Raw genomic sequence first — 20,546 nt, forward strand, 5'->3', positions numbered from 1 at the left:
GGGGAGAGAACAGATCAGTTGTTCTGGGCTGAGTGTGGAGGGTGGGTAGCATCTAAGGGGCTCAGGGATTATTTTGAGAGTCATGGAAATATTCTCTATCTTGATTATGGAGGTGGTTACACAGCTGTATGAGTTTGTCAAAGCAACTTCATAACCTTGGGTTACACCCAAAAGAATGATTTTTATTGTATGCAAATTTACCTCATTAAAAAATTAAACTTAAATCAGTCAAGCCTATGTAGTAAAACAGAATATCCTGTGGGATAGAAAAATTCATGCTCACCAATAAGTGCTCATACACTTGACAGAGTTAACAGCTCCTCCAACTGCATGCTTGTTTGATGACTGCCTTGAAATGTTTTTGTTCTAATCCAAACAAAAATGAATATGTTGAACTGTTTCCTCAAAAAGGGGAAAGAAAATACGGCTCTGACAGAAGGTTCTGGAATTAACAGTTAGTGGTTTCTGACCTGGACATAAGTGAGTCAAATACTTAGAACAAATTTATGATACGTTAAGCACGGAAGCTGAAGCTTGATCAGAATGCAGAGGGACACATTATACACAATGCCAAGTACAGGATGAATGTTTACTGGAATACTGACTTCTCTCTGACACTAAAAGGCTACATTTATTCAAGCCGTGTTGACAAGGTAGTGCGTGTTGACAAGGTAGTGCGGTTTGTTCTTCATGATATCCTGAAACACTGAAAGCTTAGGTTAAACGCTAACTATGAAAGGTAAGAATAGTATCAGCCATCACATATTAAGCCACTTCTTTTCAGTTTTTACAGTGCTTTGAGTACCAGGATTTTAAAACACTTTGGCAAGTAGCCTTAGTACAAGTTATAATTACAAAGAAACCTTTCAGTTTTTAACTTGAAGCAGCCACTCAGAATCAAAATGAGTGATTACTTAGGTGATTACATAATCCTTAGTATCCATGAAGACCACTGTTTATTAGGCCCTAGTTTCAGAGAACTATGTGTTTTCTGTCCTGATCCCCAATATAAAAATGTCCACATCCCAACCCAGGGCTACAAGCAGTTCCTAAGCCTTTGCTCCATTATGTGTTATTTCAAAGCCATAAAGGCAAGTATTTGTTTAATTTTATTTTATTTTTTTTTTTTTTTTTTTTTTTTTTTTTTTGCGGTATGCGGGCCTCTCACTGCTGCGGCCTCTCCCGTTGCGGAGCACAGGCTCCGGACACGCAGGCCTAGCGGCCATGGCTCACGGGCCTAGCCGCTCCGCGGCATGTGGGATCTTCCCGGACCAGGGCACGAACCCGTGTCTCCTGCATCGGCAGGCGGACTCTCAACCACTGCGCCACCAGGGAAGCCCTAATTTTATTTTAAATAAAGCACTGACCATGCCTCTTCATTAAAAAAGAATAGTAAAATATATGTTAAAAGATTAAAGGAAAGGAGGGACTCCCCTGGTGGCGCAGTGGCTAAGACTCCGCGGTCCCAATGCAGTGGGCCCAGGTTCTAGCCCTGGTCAGGGAACTAGATCCCATATGCATGCTGCAACTAAGAGTTCACATGCCACTAAGGAGCCCACCTGGTACAACCAAATAAATAAATATTTTTTTTAAAAAGATTAAATAAAAGGAAACTATTTAATGAAAGTAGATTTATTTATTTACTTATTTAATTTTTGGCTGTGTTGGGTCTTCATTGCTGCCACGGGCTTTCTCTGGTTGTGGCGAGCAGGCGCTACTCTTTGTTGCTTCTCACTGTGATAGCTTCTCTTGTTGCGGAGCATGGGCTCTAGGCATTCAGGCTTCAGTAGTTGTGGCACGTGGGCTCAGTAGTTGTGGCGCACAGGATCTAGAGCACAGGCTCAGTAGTTGTGGCGCACAGGCTTAGTTACTCCGGGCATGTGGGATCTTCCCACACCAGGGCTCGAACTCGTATCCCCTGCATTGGCAGGCAGGTTCTTAACCACTGCCCCACCAGGGAAGTCCCGAAAGTAGATTTTTAAAAGAAAGCTAGGTCATTAAAAATACTAAACTTCAAATGTCTTATAAATCATGATTTAGTATCTGGAAAATAAGTTTCAAGGTATATATTATACCTCAACATTTCCCAAGAGAATCCTTACATTCCCTTGATTGGTAGTTATATACTGCTGACCTGAGCATCATACATTATTGCCAAAGCAAGTGAAAAATATTATATATATATAGTATATTTAAATCTAGAATCGTCTGTGGCCAGAGTGTTTCCTGGCCTCTGCCAATTCCTGGCTGAAAGGACCCAGTGAACCCACTGGCCCTGTCATGTATCCCCCTTCTCCCACCCCCAACATCACTATACACACACACACATATATATCTATATATATTCATATACATGTAAGATTCACATACATATAGATTCACACATATATTATCAATATATAGTGGAACATTATTGTCATAAAAAAGAAGAAAATCCTGCCATTTGCAACAACATGGATGGACCTAGAGGGGCAGTATGCTAAATGAAATAAGTCAGAAAAAGATAAATACTTTATGATCTCACTTATATGTGGATTCTAAAAAAAACCAAATTCATAGGAAAAGAGATCAGATCTGTGATTCCCAGAGGCAGAGGGTGAGGAGTGGGGGAACTGGGTGAAGGTGGTCATAAGGAACAAACTTCCATTTATAAGACAACAAGAACTAAGGACGTAATGTGCAACATGATGACTAGTTTACAATGCTGGGTGGTATATTTGAAAGTTTCTAAGGAAGTGAATCCTAAAAATTCTCATCATAAGGGAAAACATTTTTTTGGTAACTATATGAGGTAATGGATGTATACTTATTGTGGTAATCATCTCACAATACATATGTATGTCAAGTCATTATACTGTATCCCTTAAATTTAAATAATGTCATATGTCAACAAAACTGGAAGGAAAATAAATAAATACCTCAGAATTAAACGTAAAGCTGTGTGGTCCCCCCTGAAAGCCCAGTCCTGCCATTGCAAGTGGGGTTCCCCTCCGACCTGGGCCACGCCGGTCAAGTGCAGCCTGGGCCAAGTTTCTGAAGCCCTCAGACCTACTTTCAGGGCAGCACAGACAGGAAGCAGGCTTTTAGACTCACTAGCCAGTGAGCCCTGCCTGGTGGTCACAAGCGCTAAAACCAGAGATAAGCTCCTTTGTGTTTACCCCAGGAAGACACTTCTTCTATCTACTTAAATGGATGCTTTCTCATTTGAGAAACAAAGTGAAAGATAAGATATGGGTTTAAACATGCTTGCCAATCAAACAGAATATTAGATCAAAAATACATCTAAATCAGGATACTTGAGAATTCTGATCTAAATTCTGGTGTTAAGACGTAAGCTTATGAATGCATCCTTTGAAGGTTGGCTCAACAACAGTTGTCACTGAAGCCCCACTGATCTAGACCTGATTTCACACTGAATTCATTATCATTTCTCTTTTTCAGGGACAATCAAGATTCTCAAAGCACTAACTCAATTTGACTTTTACATCGGTCATTAGCACATTGCTGAAATAAACCTTTAAAGTGACAACTTTCTAAATCCAGTCTTCCTTAAAACACTTAATTTGGATAGGTCTAAAAATTAATCAGGGGACTTCTAATTCCAAGAAGATGAAGTAAACATACTTCTTCCTATTCTTTCCAGTAAGTACAACTAAAAAACCTGGTTTATATAGCAAACGTGAAAAGACTGAAAGGTGGAGAGAAGGCAGAGCAGCGAGAGACCTGAGACCTGAACCGACGGTGGTGATCCCTGGGTTTTCTTTTACCTCAGATAACCCAGACTTAGAGCTGAAGGAGCTGGATATGGGCAAACATCAACAGTTGCAGACAAAGTCCTCTCAAAGTCCTTACAAAGTCCTCTATTCTTTGTAACCAAAGGATCAGAAAAGGGACAGTCTAGTAAGACAGAAAACTTTCAGATAATAACCGCTCTACTGCAGCGAATAACACACACACACACACACACACACACACACACACACACACACACTGTGGCCCCAACCCACCTATATTAGCAAAATCCAATGGGTATGTAGAATTCCACCCCCACCAGGGTGTAAGGAAGCATCCCACCACCCTGCTGGGGTAGTGTTTGAGAAAACCATGTAGGCAGAAGAGACTTTCATCCCTGACAGCTGGTATTCAGTCCCTTCCGCTCCCAGTGGTGTCAGTGGAGACCATGTGGCCAGTGTGGATTTCTATCCCTACCCAGCAGTAATGAAATGCTCCTTCCCTACCTACTGGGGTGGAGTCAGAGGAGGGACAGGAAGATTCAGGGCTTTCACCATGACCCAGTGGGAGTGAGACCACTCCCACTGCAGTTCAGCAGAGACCATGTGGGAGCCGAAACTCCCTCCCCTGCCCAGCAGTTTGCCAAAAGAGGACAAGTGGAGATCTTGGACTTCTACCTCAATCTGGCAAAAACGAGGCAGTGTTCCCCCTTCCCTGCTAGAGCAGTGTCAGAGAAAACCAACTAAAACAGAAGGTTGAACTAAGACCCAGAGTTTCATAACAATATGAAAATGTCCAGGTTTCAACTGTAATTCACTTGTTATACCAAGAGCCAGAAGATCTCAAACTGAATGAAAAAAAGACAATCAATCGATGCCAACACCAAGAAGACAGAGATTAACACTTACCTGACAAAGATTTTCAAGCAGCTACAATAAAAGCAATTAGGAACACACTTAAAATAAATGAAAATAGAAAGCCTCAGTAAAGAAATAAAAGGTCTTAGTAAAGAAATACAAGACATAAAGAAAACCTAAATGCAAAATTTTAAACAAAAAAATACAAAAGTTGAAATAAAAAACTCGTGGATGAGCTCAATAGAAGAATGGAGGGGACTAAGAACAAATCAATGAACTTGAAGATAGACCAACAGAAATTACCTAAAGGAACTAGAGAAAGAAAAACAAACAAAATCCAAAGTTAGCAGAAGGAAAGAAATCATAAAGACCAGAGCAGAAATAAATGAAATAGAAACAAAGAAAATAATAGCAAAGATCAATAAAACTTAAAGCTGGTTCTTTGAGAAGATAAGCAAAATTGATAAACCATTAGCCAGACTCATCAAGAAAAAGAGGGAGAGGACTCAAATCAATAAAATTTGAAATGAAAAAGGAGAAGTTACAATAGACACCGCAGAAATACAAAGCATCCTAAGAGACTACTACAAGTAACTCTATGCCTATAAAATGGACAACCTGGAAGAAATGGACAAATTCTTAGAAAGATATAACCTTCCAAGACTGAACCAGGAAGAAATAGAAAATATGAACAGACCAATCACAAGTAATGAAATTGAAACTATGATTAAAAATCTTCCAACAACCCAAAGTCCAGGACAGGATGGTTTCACAGGTGAATTCTATCAAACATTTAGAGAACAGCTAACACCCATCCTGCTCAAACTCTTCCAAAAAATTGCAGAGGAAGGAACACTCCCAAACTCATTCTATGAGGCCACCATCACCCTGATACCAAAACCAGACAAAGATGCTACAAAAAAAAGAAAATTACAGACCAATATCATTGATGAATATAGATACAAAAATCCCCCCAAAACACTAGCAAACAGAATCCAGCAACACATTAAAAGGATCATACACTATGATCAAGTGGGATTTATCACAGAGAGGCAAGGATTCTTCAATACATGCAAATCAATCAATGTGATACACCATATTAACAAAATTGAAGAATAAAAATCATATGATCATCTCAATAGATGCAGAAAAAGCTTTTGACAAAATTCAACACCCATTTCTGATAAAAACTGTCCAGAGAATGGGCACAGAGGGAACCTACCTCAGCATAATAAAGGCCATATATGACAAACCCACAGCAAACATCATTCTCAATGGTGAAAAACTGAAAGCATTTCCTCTAAGATCAGGAACAAGACAAGGATGTCCACTCTCGCCACTATTAATCAACATAGTTTTGGAAGTCCTAGCCACGGCAATCAGAGAAGAAAGAGAAATAAAAGGAATACAAATTGGAAAAGAAGAAGTAAAACTGTCACTGTTTGCAGATGACATGATACTATACATAGAGAATCCTAAAGATGCCACCAGAAAACTACTAGAGCTAATCAATGAATTTGGTAAAGTAGCAGGATACATAATTAATGCACAGAAATCTCTTGCATTCCTATACACTAATAATGAAAATTCTGAAAGAGAAATTAAGGAAACACTCCCATTTACCACTGCAACAAAAAGAATAAAATACCTAGGAATAAACCTACCTAGGGAGACAAAAGACCTGTATGCAGAAAACTATAAGACACTGATGAAAGAAATTTAAGATGATACCAACAGGTGGAGAGATATACCATGTTCTTGGATTAGAAGAATCAATGTTGTGAAAATGACTATACTATCCAAAGCAATCTACAGATTCAATGCAATCCCTATCAAATCACCAATGGCATTTTTTACAGAACTAGAACAGAAAAATCTTAAAATTTGATTGGAGACACAAAAGACCCCGAATAGCCAAAGCAGTGTTGAGGGGAAAAAACGGAGCTGGAGGAATCAGACTCCCTGACTTCAGATTATACCATATAGCTACAGCAATCAAGACAATATGGTACTGGCACAAAAACAGAAACATAGATCAATGGAACAAGATAGAAAGCCCAGAGATAAACCCACACACCTATGGTCAACTACTCTATGACAAAGGAGGCAAGGATAGACAATGGAGAAAAGACAGTCTCTTCAAAAAGTGGTGCTGGGAAAACTGGACAGCTACATGTAAATGAGTGAAATTAGAACACTCCCTAATACCATACACAAAAATAAACTCAAAATGGATTCGAGATCTAAATGTAAGACTGGACACTATAAAACTCTTAGAGGAAAACACAGGAAGAACACTCTATGACATAAATCACAGCAAGATCTTTTTCACTCTACCTCCTAGAGTAATGGAAATAAAAACAAAAATAAACAAATGGGATCTAATGAAACTTCAAAGCTTTTGCACAGCAAAGGAAACCATAAACAAGACAAAAAGACAACCCTCAGAATGGGAGAAAATATTTGCAAACGAAACAACAGACAAAGGATTAATCTCCAAAATATATAAACAGCTCATGCAGCTCAATATTAAAAAAAACAAACAACCCAATCCAAAAATGGGCAGAAGACCTAAATAGACATTTCTCCAAAGAAGACATACATATGGCCAAGAAGCACATGAAAAGCTGCTCAACATCACTAATTATTAGAGAAATGCAAATCAAAACTACAGTGAGGTATCACCTCACACCAGTTAGAATGGGAATCATCAGAAAATCTACAAACAAAATGCTGGAGAGGGTGTGGAGAAAAGGGAGCCCTCTTGCACTGTTGGTGGGAATGTAAATTGATACCACCACTATAGAGAATAGTATGGAGGTTCCTTAAAGAACTAAAAATAGAATTACCATATGACCCAGCAATCCCACTACTGGGCATATACCCAGAGAAAACCATAATTCAAAAAGACACATGCACCCCAATGTTCACTGCAGCACTATTTACAATAGCCAGGACATGGAAGCAACTAAACGCCCATCGACAGACAAATGGATAAAGAAGATGTGGTACACATATACAATGGAATATACTCAGCCATAAAAAGGAATGAAATTGGGTCATTTGTAGAGACGTGGATGGATCTAGAGGCTGTCATACAGAGTGAAGTAAGTCAGAAAGAGAAAAACAAATATTGTATAATAACGCATATATGTGGAAACTAGAAAAATGGTACAGATGAACTGGTTTGCAGGGCAGAAATTGAGACACAGATGTAGAGAACAAACGTATGGACACCAAGCTGGGAAAGCGGCGGGTGGTGGTGGTGGTGGGATGAATTGGGAGATTGGGATTGACATGTATACACTGATGTGTATGAAATTGATGACTAATAAGAACCTGCTGTATAAAAAAATAAATTAAATTAAATTTTTTTAAAAAAAGAAAAGAACAGATATCAATTAAGTTGAAAACATAAAGCAGTAGAGAAAAATCAATGAAACACAAAGCTGGTTCTTTCTAAAGATCAAGAAAACTGAGAAACCTCTATCAAGCCTGACCAAAAAATAACATGGAAGACACAAATTACCAATACTACGAATGGAACAGGGGATATGAGAAACAGCGGCTATCACTTCAGACCCTGCAAGCATCAAACAAGTAATGAGGGAATAATAGTATGAACAACTCTACACACAAATTTGACAACTTCGATGAAATGGATTAAATCTCTAAAAACAAAAATGACACAACTTACCCAGTATGAAAGAGATAATTTGAATAGCTCTGTAACTATTAAAGAAATTGAATTTGTAATTTAAAAACTCCCCTCAAGGGCTTCCTTGGTGGCGCAGTGGTTGAGAGTCCGCCTGCCAATGCAGGGGACATGGGTTCGTGTCCCGGTCTGGGAAGATCCCACATGCCGCGGAGCAGCTAGGCACGTGAGCCATGGCCGCTGAGCCTGCGCGTCCGGAGCCTGTGCTCCGCAATGGGAGAGGCCACAACAGTGAGAGGCCCGCGTACCACAAAAAAAAAAAAAAAAAAAAAAAAAAAAAAAAAAAAAAAAAAAAAAAAAAAACCTCCCCTCAAAAATCTCCATGCACAGATGATTTCACTGAAGAATGAACACCAGTGCTACACAATCTCTTCCAGAAAAGAGAAGAGAGAATACTTCCCAATTTATTTTACAAAGCTGATACCAAACCAGATAAATAAAGACCATGTCAAAAAGGAAAACTATAGACCAATATCACTCATGAATACAGATGTAAAAATCCTCAAATATTAGCAACAGAAATATTGCTAATATTAGCAATATGAGCAATTAGAATTCACTAATATATAAAAAGAACTATATACATAACCATGAGGTTTACTCTAGGCATGCAAGCTGGTTTGATATGTCAAAATCCATCAGTGTAATCTACCATATTAACAGACTAAAAATGAAGACTCATATGATCATATCAATTGATGCAGAAAAAGCATATGACAAAATTCAACAAAATTCAATTGAATTCAATTCCATTTCTGAAACTCCCAGAAACACTGGGATACAGGAGGACTTCCTCAACCTGATAAAGACATACAAAAAAACAACAGCTGACAATGTACTTAATGGTAAAAGACTGAAATCGTTTCCCATGCGGAACAAGGCAAGGATGTCCTTTCTCACAACTCTTATTCAACATACTTCTCTAAGTTCTTGTCAGTGCAATAAAGCAAGAAAAATAAAAGGCATACAAATCAGAAATGAATATAAGTGTTCTTATGTGACGAGATGTTTGTCTATGTTAAAAGCCCCAAGGGGGCTTCCCTGGTGGCGCAGTAGTTGGGAGCCAGCCTGCCGATGCAGGGGACACGGGTTTGTGCCCCGGTCCGGGAATATCCCACATGCCGCGGAGCGGCTGGACCCGTGAGCCATGGCCGCTGACCCTGCGCTCCGTGACGGGAGAGGCCACAACAGTGAGAGGCCTGCGTACGCAAAAAAAAAAAAAAAAAAAGCCCCAAGAAATATACAGAGCCTCTTATAACTAACAAGTGAGCTGAGCAATCACAGGATACAAGGAAAACATACAAAAATCAATTGTATTCCTATACACTAGCACTGAACACATGAACACCAAAATTAAAAATATAATAAAATAACTTAAAAAAAGAGAAACACTGAGATGCATATCTAACTAAAACATTAATAGGACCTGTATGTTGAAAACTATTTAACCCTGATGAAAGAATCAAAGAATATCTAAATAAATGAAAAGACATACCGTGTTCATGAACTGGAAGACTCAACATAGTAAAGATGTCAATTCTCCCCAAATTGACACACAGGTTTAATTCAATTCCTATCAAATCTCAGCAAGTTTATTTTTAGTAGATATAGACAAGATTATTGTAGAATATATATAGAAAGACAAAGGAACTAGAACAGCTAAAACAATTTTGAAAAAGAACAAAATTTGGAGGAATCAGGCTACCCTATCTCAAGACTTAATATATAGCTACAGTAATCAAGACTATGATACAGGCAGAGGGATAGACACATAAATCAGTGGAACAAAATTAAAAACTCAGAAAGAGACCTACACAAATATGATGCACTGATTTTTGACAGAGATAGAAAAGAAATGCAAAAACAGAAGGAAAGCCTTTCCAACAAATGTGGCTAAAGTAATTCAACAGCCAGAGACAAAAACTGAATCTAAGTCAATCACCCTATAAAAATTAAATCAGAATAGATAATGGTATTAAATGTAAAATGTAAAACTACAAAACTTTTGGGAAAAGCATATGAGAAAATCTTTGGGATCTAGTGCTAGATAAACAGTTCTTAGAGTTGACCTCAAAAGCACAATCAATAGAAGGAAAAACTGATATATTGTACCTTATCAAAATTTAAAACTTTTGTTCTGCAAAAGTCTGTGTTAGGATGAAACTACAAGCTAAAGATAAGGAGAAAATATTTGCAAACCACATATCTGATGAAGGACTAATATCTAGAATATGAAAAGAATTCTCAAAACTCAACAGTAAAAAAAAAAATCCAGTTAGAGCACAAACAAAGGGACATCCCATCAGAGAAAATATACAGAAGGAAAAGAGCACATGAAAAGAAGTTCAACATCATTAGCCATCAGGAAAATGCAAATAAAACCACAAAGAGATACCACTACATGCTTATCAGAATGGCTAATATAAAAAAGTAACATCAAATGCTGGTGAGGATGTGGTTCTCCACATTGGATCATTCACACATTGTTGGTGAGACTGTAAACTGGTACATTTAATCTGGAAAACAGTTTGGCAGTTTCTTTAAAAAGTAAATATGCAACTACCATATGACCCAGCAATAGCATGCCTGGGTATTTATCCTGGAGAAATGAAGACTTATGTCTACCCAAAAACCTGTCCACTAATGTTTATAGCAGCTTTATTTGTAATGGCCCAAACCCAGAAATGACCAGATGTTCTTCAAAGAGTAAAAGGTTAAACAAACTGTAGTATATCCATGTCATGGAAAACTACTCAGCAATAAAGAAGAGTAAAATATTGATACAAGCAACAACCTGGCTGAAAATCCAGAGAATTATGCTGAATGAAAAAAGTCAATTCCAAAAGAGCACATATTGTTTGACTCCATTTATATACATTTATATATTTTATTTATTTTTAAAAAATTTTATTTACTTATTTATTTTTGGCTGCGTTGGGTTTTCATTGCTGCATGCGGGCTTTCTCTAGTCGCATGGAGCTGGGCTACTCTTCCTTGAGGTGCATGGGCTTCTCATTGCGGTGGCTTCTCTTGTTGCGGAGCAAGGGCTCTAGGCGTGTGGGCTTCAGTAGTTGTGGCCCGCAAGCTTGGTAGTTGTGGCTCACAGGATCTAGAGCACAGGCTCAGTAGTTGTGGCGCATGGGCTTAGCTGCTCTGCAGCATGTGGGATCTTCCCAGGCCAGGGCTTGAACCTGCATCCCCTGCATTGGCAGGCGGATTCTTAACCACTGCGCCACCAGGGAAGCCCCTATACATTTATATAAAGTGAGAAAATTTCAGAAATGAAGAACAGACTAGTGGTTGCCAATGGGCTGAGAAGGGGTGAGGATGGAAGGGAAGTAGGTGTGGTTATAAAATGGCCCCATGAGGGATCTTCCAGGTGATGGAATTTTTCTGTATCCTGACTACACCAGTGATTTTGTACTAAGGTTTTGCAAGATGCTAATATGGGCAGGAACCAGGTGGTGGGGTGGGGCTGGGGGAGGTCAGGAGATCTCTGTATGATTTCTTACAACTGCATGTAAATGCACAGTTATCTCCAAATAAAAAGTTTATTATTAAAAAGCTAATCAAACTGAATCTACTTCAAATGTGTTCCAGCATCTGAAATAACTATTGCTTCCAAGAATCTTCTCCTTGCTATAATTTTGTTAGCAGCCCAAAGGTTAAAGGTTCTGAGTTAAGCTGAAGTGTTGCAAACATGTGGGGGAAGTATACCTAGCATTTTAGGCCAAAATTCTGCCAAAACAAACTTGCCTGCAGAAATCCCATCAAGCGACATGTATTAGCTTACAAAAATTCCTTTTCTTTTTTTTAGTTAAAAAAATTCTTTTGTAAAGCACAAGTACATTTTCATTAATATTTAAACAAAAAGGCAAAGTTCCCTCGCTTCCCATCCCAGTCTTTCCCCCAGGGAAGTATTGTCTGTTTGAAGTATTTCCTTCAGATTTTTTTCAGATTATTTTTTGTGCATTTCTAGACATATGTACAGTTTTATGTGTGTGTGTGATTTTTTTTTAAATAGAGACAGGATCACAATGTTTGTACTGTTCTTCAAATTCCTTTTTCCCCCTGCTTCAAAATGTCTTGGAAATTTGCATGTTAGTATGTTTAGATCTATGTTTACTCATTCTTTTCAAGTACCTTGCAGTATTCTATGGAATTGATGTACTGTAGTCTAATTCTCTGACACTCAGGATGTTTCCAATTTTTGCTACTGCAAGCAATGTAGCCATTGGTGAAAATCCTTGTGCTGTTTCTTGGACCACATATGAGGCTATTTGTCTAGGAGAGAAATCCAGAAGTAGACCGGGGCTTTGCAGGTGTGGCCAAAATTGGTGATTGGCTGAACCAACACCTGTTCCCAACTATTGCCAATCATCTTCTCCTCTCCCACCTCCAAAACAAAGGCTGGACTGACTACATGACCAGTTCTGGCCGATTACACATTAGCAAAAGTTTGCTGGGCCGTCCCTAGGAGTGTTTCTGCTTTCCAAGTAAAAAGGGCTGGATGTGACTGGCACTGTCCCTTTTTCCTGCCCTGAAGGTGGCTGTGGTGTTTGGAGGGGTGGCAGCCATGTTACAACATGTAGGAAAGTCAAGGGAATCACAGTGATGTCAGCCCTGATACTAATGAGTTGCTGAACCAAAGCCAGCAGGCAGTTACCTCCAGACTGCTTGCTATGTGACAAGAATAAACTCCTATCAGGTTAAGTCTGGTTTTCTGTTACTTGCAGCCAAATGTGTTCCTAAATGAGTCAGTACTAAATTACTCTCTAAAAAGTCTCTACTCTATTCTCTCACAAAAGACTACAAAAGTATTTGTTTCCCAAAACTTTTGTTTACTTTCAATGTTGTCAGTCATTTAAATATTTAATCTAGCTGATGCATGAAAAAATTTCACAGGAAGTAAAGTGTCATTTCATACACTTACTGGACATTCAAATTTCCTCTTCTATGATTTTTCTTTTTGATGTCTCTTGACCACTTTTCTACTGTATTGTTTGACTTTTTCATATTGATTTGTAAGAATAAATTTCCAGAGAGCAAAGCAGGCTGAGCTAAACTCACAGGGAAAACTGTCTCTGCATCTTTATACTATCTATCAGTCAAGTCAAACACAATTACAAAAAAAATCTTCAGTGACAGGCCACACCTCTGACAGGGAGAGTCATCTCTGAGTGGTGCACCACCACGTGGCGAAGTGTCAAAAAGTAATTCAACTCGTGCAAACTGCCCCCCCCCACCCCCCGCCCAAGCCCATGCTTACTACTTTCTCTGCAAACCTAAACCTAAAGAAAGGTTTATGGGATAGTGACACACTGGTGAACCAGGCAGAGTCTTTAACATACCTCATCTCATTTAACCCCCAAATCAAACCCAAAAGGCAGTCATTATTATTCCTATTTTAAGAAGAAATGATAACAGTAAACTTTTAAAACCAAGCATTTCTTTCCTATCACAAAAACTTACAACATTCCAGGCCCCATAATAAAAACCAAAATGATTAACTATTACCTAAAACTCAAATGATATAAAATACATTGTGCCTGTTTTGTCTCCAATAAATTGTTTTTTTTTATTACAGTGCTGAGATCTTAAGCTATATTTCATCTACTGTGTATACCAAATGGAAGGCACATTATAAATACCATATTTTATTAAAAATTAAAATTGGCAATTAAAAAGAAATAAAAATAAAATACATTGTGCCTATCTAAATATATCAGTATGCTTAAGCAAGAAACATTGCTAAACCTGTTTAGTGGTTTATGAATCTGAAGAAGCTATTCCAAAGCTTGGCTCTAAAGTTTATTGCCACACTATAGTTAACCAAATTTCCAGCTTTTAAAGTGAAAAACTAAATTGAGTAGCATTTTAATGCTTCAACAAGAAGCATCTACTAGCTAGCCACCCCATCCCAGAGGAGCAGGTGAGGAATTCCTCTAATCAGTTACCAACCAACCAATCTGACACTAGAAAACAAACAAAATAAACAGTTAAAGATAATAAAAGATTGTCATGGAGAGCAATGTAAATGAGTTGAATAGAACAAGCACCATCCTTGAGTATTTGTACATGGTTTGGATTTTGGATAACTGACTCCACTTTAGAAACCTAGCAGCTAAAGGAAAAGAGAAAGTTGGGGAAGCTCCTGCTCCTGGAACCAGGTGGGGAGCAGCAGGAAGGCTGAAGCCTTGACAAATATTTCCTTGCTTTCCACCACCCCTCTCCTCACAAGAGCTGTGGATTCTCTCTGGCAAAGCATCACACAACGCACTCAATCCACAGCGGGAGAGAAGCAGAGGCATCAAATCTCCTTGATGCCTCCAGCCAAAATGTCCCTGAGGGGACATGCCCAGCCCAGAGCCAGCAGGCCAGGGCCCCAAGAACTAACAGCCCCAGCGGCAGGAAGGCCAGACCAACCAAGGTGCTGCCTGCTTGGGCCCCAGAGAGGCATGAAGATTCATCTGGAGCATCCTTTTGCACAGTTTTTTTATAGCCCATTTGTAAGGCACAGAAAAATGCCTGGGGGAGTCTGATTTCTAATTTTATGTAAAAGAAAACAAGTCCACAGACACACAGTGTTTATGGTCTATGAAAGTGCAAATGGGTTGACAAATCCCCAATCTCAGGGTGCCTCTGGTGGTTTCTTGCATTTTCCTGGGGGGCTTGCTCAGCCGTTCCTGCTTGGGGAGAGGCAATGGGGTGTTCTCGCCACCCCCAAGCCACTGCTCCGTAGGGCTGCACACCTCACCCGACTGGCACAAGAGTAATAACACATGGAAGGAAATCTGACTCTGTCAAAGTCAAAGGCCAGGCCTGGAGAGGGGAGGGGCGTGTCCTGGTGGGCTGCTCCTGACCTGGGTCCAGGTATTTGCCCTGCGCATAACAGGAAGCTTTAGTCACCAGAACAAAACAAGCCAGATTCTTTGGCCCTTCAAAACTGCCCAAGCCTCAGGCCAGCTCACTAAAGGGACAGTAAGCAGGGCACACGAGAGGGGGACAACAGGTCTCCAAGAGGGGCAGGGACACAAAAGAAAACAGCAAAAAACGATAACAGAAGTGGGTGACGGGGCCAAAATGTGCTGAAATCAGACCAGGTGCTGCAGCACAGTGCCGACTCTCTGGGAAGGGATACACCTGGCTCCCAAGGGCTCCTCCAGTGCCCACTGGAGCTGGGCCCTGAAAGGACCCAGGGAGGACCAGGCCTTGCAGATGCGCCCAGCAGGCTGGTGTCACTGAGACAGCAGAGTCAAGGAGGGCGGATGGCTCAGCAATGCTCCCCCCGACCCCATACCCCACTTGTGCAACTAACTAAACGCACGGCACACAGCCTCACTGTCGGGTGTGCACGCTGCACACACAGTCTTCTTAGGTGTGAGTGCACACACACATACACCCTCCCACTTGACGGACAACATATTCAACCTGCCAGTTGGGTGCTGTAGGCACACAACCATCTGCACACACAAACTCTGTCAGGAGCGAACACATACAAACTCTCAGGCTCGGGCTCTTTTGGGCACGCACACATACATTCCACAACCTCCTAGTCAGGTACACAGAAACCTCTACATAAGGTACACACCAGCACTCACAGCCTGTCAGGAAAACCCGAGCGCACCACCTCTGTTAGGTGCACACACACACACCTTTACCGTCACTCAGTTGGTGTGTGCACACCCACAACATGCAAGTGCACACACACACATATAATCCGATAGACACATACACACACTCCCAACGTGTCGGGTGCACGACACTCACAACTTCTCCGTTAAGTGCACACACAACGTCTGTCTCCTGCACACACAGGGCACACACACTTCCAACCTGCCAGGAACACACACGCGCGCTCACAACTTCTCAGTCGGCGTGAGCGCACATACAAACTCCCGGCCGGCAGGGTCGGCCCCACATTGCTACCCCCCGAGAGAGGCGCACGCCCCCTCCCGCGCCCCGGGCTGCGCGGGCACACTCCACCTCCCTCCGGCACCCGCACGCCGGCCTCCCTGCGGCACACCCCGCACCCACGCACCCCTCCCCCAGCCCGCGCCGGCGCCCAACTCCGGCCGCGCGGGGAGTGCCCACGCCCCCGGCCCGCCCCGCCCGCGCCCCTCCTCACCTTTCTCGCCGGAGCCCGGGGCCCGGCCCTCGTCCTCTTTGGGGTTGGTCACCTGGGTGATGATGGCCGGGCCGTCCATGGGTGCGCGGCACGGCGGCAGCCCGCCGGCCCGGCCCCCCGGCAGCCAGGCGCACGGGCGCGCGGCGCGGGGGGCGCGCGGGGCCGCGGGCCGGGGGGGCGCTCGCCGCCGCCGCCGCCTGGGCGCGCCCGCCGCCCGGCCCCGCTCTCTGGGAGAGGCGGCCCGGGCCCGCGCCCCCGCTCCCGCTCCCGCCGCCGCCGCTGGGCTGGAGCGGCCGCCGCCTCGTCACCATGAACCCCGGAGCCGCGCCCGGGAGAGCCGCGCACGGGGAGGCGGAGCGGGAGGCCGGGCGCCGCGGGAAGCGGGAGCGGGCGAGGGGGAAGGAGCGAGCGAGGAGCGAGGGCGGGCGGGAGAGAGGGAGGGAACGAGGGAGGGAACGAGGGAAAGCGGGAGGGCGGGCGGGTGGGTGTGTCCCGGCCCGAGGACCGGCCTCCGCCGCCGCCGCCGCCGCCGCCGCCGGCGCTACCCGCCGGCCCCGGGGGGAGAGGGTTGCGGGGTGAGGCCGAGGCGGTGAGTGGAGGGCGGGTGGGGGTCTTGGGCAGACGAGTGGGGTGAGGGGCTTGGGGTGGAGGGGATTCCAGAGGGATCCTGGCGGTAGATAAGAGGGCCGGGGTGTGTGGGGGTGTCAGGGGTTCTGAGAAAATGAGTGGGGTGAGCGGCCTGGGGTGCGAGGGCCGTGAGGAGGAGTCCGGCAGTTGAGTGGGCTAAGGGGAGTGGGGGGCTAGGCAGGGGCCCGCGGGGGTGCTGGTAGGGCTCGGAGGGGTGTTCGGAGTGGGACCCCGGGGGCCCGAGGAGGGATCGCATGGATGCGAGAGTGAGGAGGACCCTGGGAGGGATGTTTACCGGGAGGAGGCTGGAAGAGTAGGAGGCAGATGTGAGGGAAGGGGAGGAGGGTCCCGAGAGGGTGTCTTGGGGGAGGTGCTGGGTGAGGGGCATCCCGGCGCGGGAAGCGAGGGGTCAGGGACTTGGGCGCGGAGAGCAGCGGTTTGCGGGGGTAGAGGCTGCTACGAGAGGTCCCTTACACCGAGGCGGCCCGCGGAGGGGTCCGGGGCGCTGGTGCGAGGAAGAACCCCTGAGTGCGAGGAAGGTTCGGAGGGGTCCCAGAGTGTGGGGAATCCTGAAGGGTCCGGACATGCGGGACCCAAGAGTGACCAGGGGTTGGGTGGGGGGAGGAGGAGTCTGCGGACGGAGCTGGAGGCTCCAGGCGGGGGATGCTTGCAGAACCGGTTTCAGCATTGGACCCTAGAGCCCGCGTGCTGGATGGTGGGTCCTCGAGGACCAACCTCATGGCACGTGGGGGGTGTAGGCGTCGAGCGGGGCCTGGGCAGTGGGCATTTCCGGGTGCTGTTGCAGTAAGGGGCCCGGCCGGGGTAGCGGGTCGAAGGCTGAGGAGAGGAAGGGGCCTGTGGCGGCCCGAGCTGAGCAATGACTGTGCTTCTGAAGAGCAGTCAGCCTCTGTCAGGTCTGGAACGAGGGCGAGAGCGCGAGCAAGACGGGGAAGTGCCCCCTCACCCTTGGTGGGTGTGGGCCCTTTCGCGCCCGCGCCTTCGCTTTCCAACTTGGAAGCCGCACTGGCAGCCCGGTAAGCCAGTGGGCCGGGCAGTGCCGCAGGGGAGCGGGTCTGGGGGCGGGAGGGGAGCACTCGCGCGCGCTCTCCACCAATCAGGAGGACCTGGGCGGGCCTGCGGTGTGTGACGTAGGCGGGCAAGGCTGAGTGGGCGGGCTGCTGCTTGGAGCGCCCTGCCTCCCTGCGCCCGGTTGCGCGCGCACTTCAGGCGTTATAGGCACGTTCACCCCTGTTGTGGCTGAAAGGAAGCCAGGCCTTTAGGAGTTTTCTCACTCCCTAACCCCTGGAACCCGGAGCTGGTTGCCGTGAGGTCACGTGCTCACTGGGAGAAGCAGAGACTCTCCAAAGTTTTCAAGTACACTTCTGGAAGCGCCTCTGGCGAAGGGCAGCCAGCTGACCTAGCGGGTGTCTGAACGGGGTAGAGCCCAGTGAGGGTTCCGGTCTGGGAGACAGTCCTGGGACAGGGCTCCTGTGGCAGGTGGGGAAACATTTCAGGGGAGCTGCTCTAAAAGGTAGTTAGGCAAGCTGTAGGGGGTTTGCCCCCAAATCCAGGACCTCAAGTGACATCCTGGCTTTCAGCTTGTGCGTGGGTCCTGGTGCCCGCTGCCTTGGCGTGCGCTCATGTGTGAGTAGCTGCTCTTCTGTTGGCTCCTTTGGGACCATAGTGATTTCCTGGGGCAGCTGAGCCAAGAAGGTTGAAGCGAAGTGCCCTTTTGGTTAGGAAGGTGTAAGTAGCCCAGGCTCCAGCACATGCCCAGCCTAACCCTCCCAAGTGCAGAGCAGATTAGGGCCCCATGGCACCCAGGACTTCCCTTGTCCCCACTTCTAATGCTCTTTGCATTTGTTCAGAGGCTATGGCTGGCCCAGGGGCTAGCAAATTAAAATGTTCTCTGAATTCAGAAAAGGGAACCCTCCTACACTGTTGGCGGGAATGTAAAATGGTGCAGCCACTATGGAGAAGAGTATGGGGGTTCCTCAAAAAAACTAGAGTTGCCATATGATCCGGCAATCCCACCCCTGGGCATATATCCGGACAAAACTATAATTTGAAAAGATACATGCCCGCAGTCTGGCATGACATGTTTCACAGGCAGGTCTGGTGACATCTTGGCACATACAGGAACAAGCTCATTCGTACACAGGCTCAAATTCATGCCAGGACACAGGGCACACCCGTGACAAGGTTGTCTCTGCCCAGGCTGGTTTGTCCTACCTTGGCACTGCCCTCCCTTGCCCTCTGGCCTTCCCTGGCCCAGAAGTTCCCCTGGAACCCTGGTCCTCTGCCCTCCTGGTCTTGGATCATCCCTCATGCACATGAACAAAAGTGAAAGCAAGGGAGCGTCTGCAGGCAATTTCTATTTTTTGCACAGACTTCCCCAGAGACCTGGGGAGAGAGAGGACTGGGCTGTCTCCTTTGGAACTGGAGGAGTGGAGAATACAGGGAGGAAAAAATAAGATCTCAATAAATCAGCCCGTCTCCTGACTCCACTCTCCCTCTCTCCCCCTTTCTTCCCTCCCCCAAGCCTCCCCCACTTAGTTCCCTACCCCTGCACCCTCGGGTACATCTGCCTCACCTTGTCCTCCTGCACCGCTGCCCCTGAAGCACCGCTGAAGCTTCACCCCAGTGAACCACCACCGCCTACGCAGTCTTGTGCTCCACACCTGAGTGGTGGGCTGGGGTAGGTAGAGAAAGGGGGCGGCGTGTGGGGACGGGCTGAGGAGGCCCTGCCTTTGCTGAAAGAGGCCATGGGCAAGTGCTCCCTCTCTCTGGCCCTCCTCTTTGCAGGCAGGAACACGTAGATGACGGTCTGTTGCCAGAAGGCTCTGGAATGAGTACAAACCAGAAGGGGGCACCTGTCCCGGTCTGAACTTGGAGCTGGGACCGAGGAAGTGAAATTTCTGGACATTTTTGGATAATTAAAATTATTTTTAAAATAGTAAAAGTAAAATATTTTGGAGAAATGAAGACGATACTAGCCACCCACATGGATTTGTCCAGACCTTGAGTGTTCACAAAGCTCTTTAACATTTTCTGTCTCTGTGAGTCCCACGATGAAGGCGGGTGGGTGTGCCCCATCCTGCTTGCTTACTGTATGCCAAGCTCTGGCTGGGTACCATGTGCCTCCAAGGGTGAGAGTCTCCCTTGGCTGCAAGGAATGGAGACTCTCTTAGGGAAGGATTAGCATGGGGGTCTCAGAGCAGGGCTCTCTGCCCCATCCAAGACCACATAGGAGCCCAGCTCAGACCCTGGAGAAACCCACCACCTGAAGGCCTCAGGAATGATGAGGTCCTACTACTGACCTCAGGAAACTGGATCATTCAGGACCAGGGCCACTCTAGCCCAGCACTCCTGTTATTCCAGAATAAGTCATGTGTCATGAATGAGACTCTCTTAGGGTCTAACCACTTGTCTCCTGCTAGCAACTCACTCATTTCCCTTTTCTTTTTCTTTTTCTTTTTCTTTCTTT

General features: G+C 45.0%; 1 protein-coding gene and 1 long non-coding RNA gene across 2 annotated transcripts in view; one reads left to right on the plus strand and one right to left on the minus strand.

Moving 5' to 3' along the window:
- The window catches only part of CTDSPL (CTD small phosphatase like), a 121,360-nt gene extending 104,512 nt beyond the window's left edge, over positions 1 to 16,848 (minus strand). Inside the window, 3 exon segments of the mRNA XM_059077410.2 lie at positions 16,433 to 16,607; positions 16,610 to 16,635; positions 16,638 to 16,848. Coding sequence (XP_058933393.1) covers positions 16,433 to 16,607; positions 16,610 to 16,635; positions 16,638 to 16,743 — 307 coding nt within the window. The 5' untranslated portion in view covers positions 16,744 to 16,848.
- Positions 16,849 to 17,838: 990 nt separating this feature from the next.
- LOC136791993 (uncharacterized) lies at positions 17,839 to 19,883 on the plus strand. Its single transcript, XR_010835008.1, has 3 exons — positions 17,839 to 18,093; positions 19,602 to 19,757; positions 19,865 to 19,883. It is a non-coding gene; the product is annotated as an uncharacterized lncRNA (long non-coding RNA).
- The last annotated feature ends 663 nt before the right edge of the window (positions 19,884 to 20,546 follow it).

The sequence above is a fragment of the Kogia breviceps genome, chromosome 10 (assembly GCF_026419965.1).
Source record: "Kogia breviceps isolate mKogBre1 chromosome 10, mKogBre1 haplotype 1, whole genome shotgun sequence".
Lineage (NCBI taxonomy): Eukaryota > Metazoa > Chordata > Mammalia > Artiodactyla > Physeteridae > Kogia > Kogia breviceps.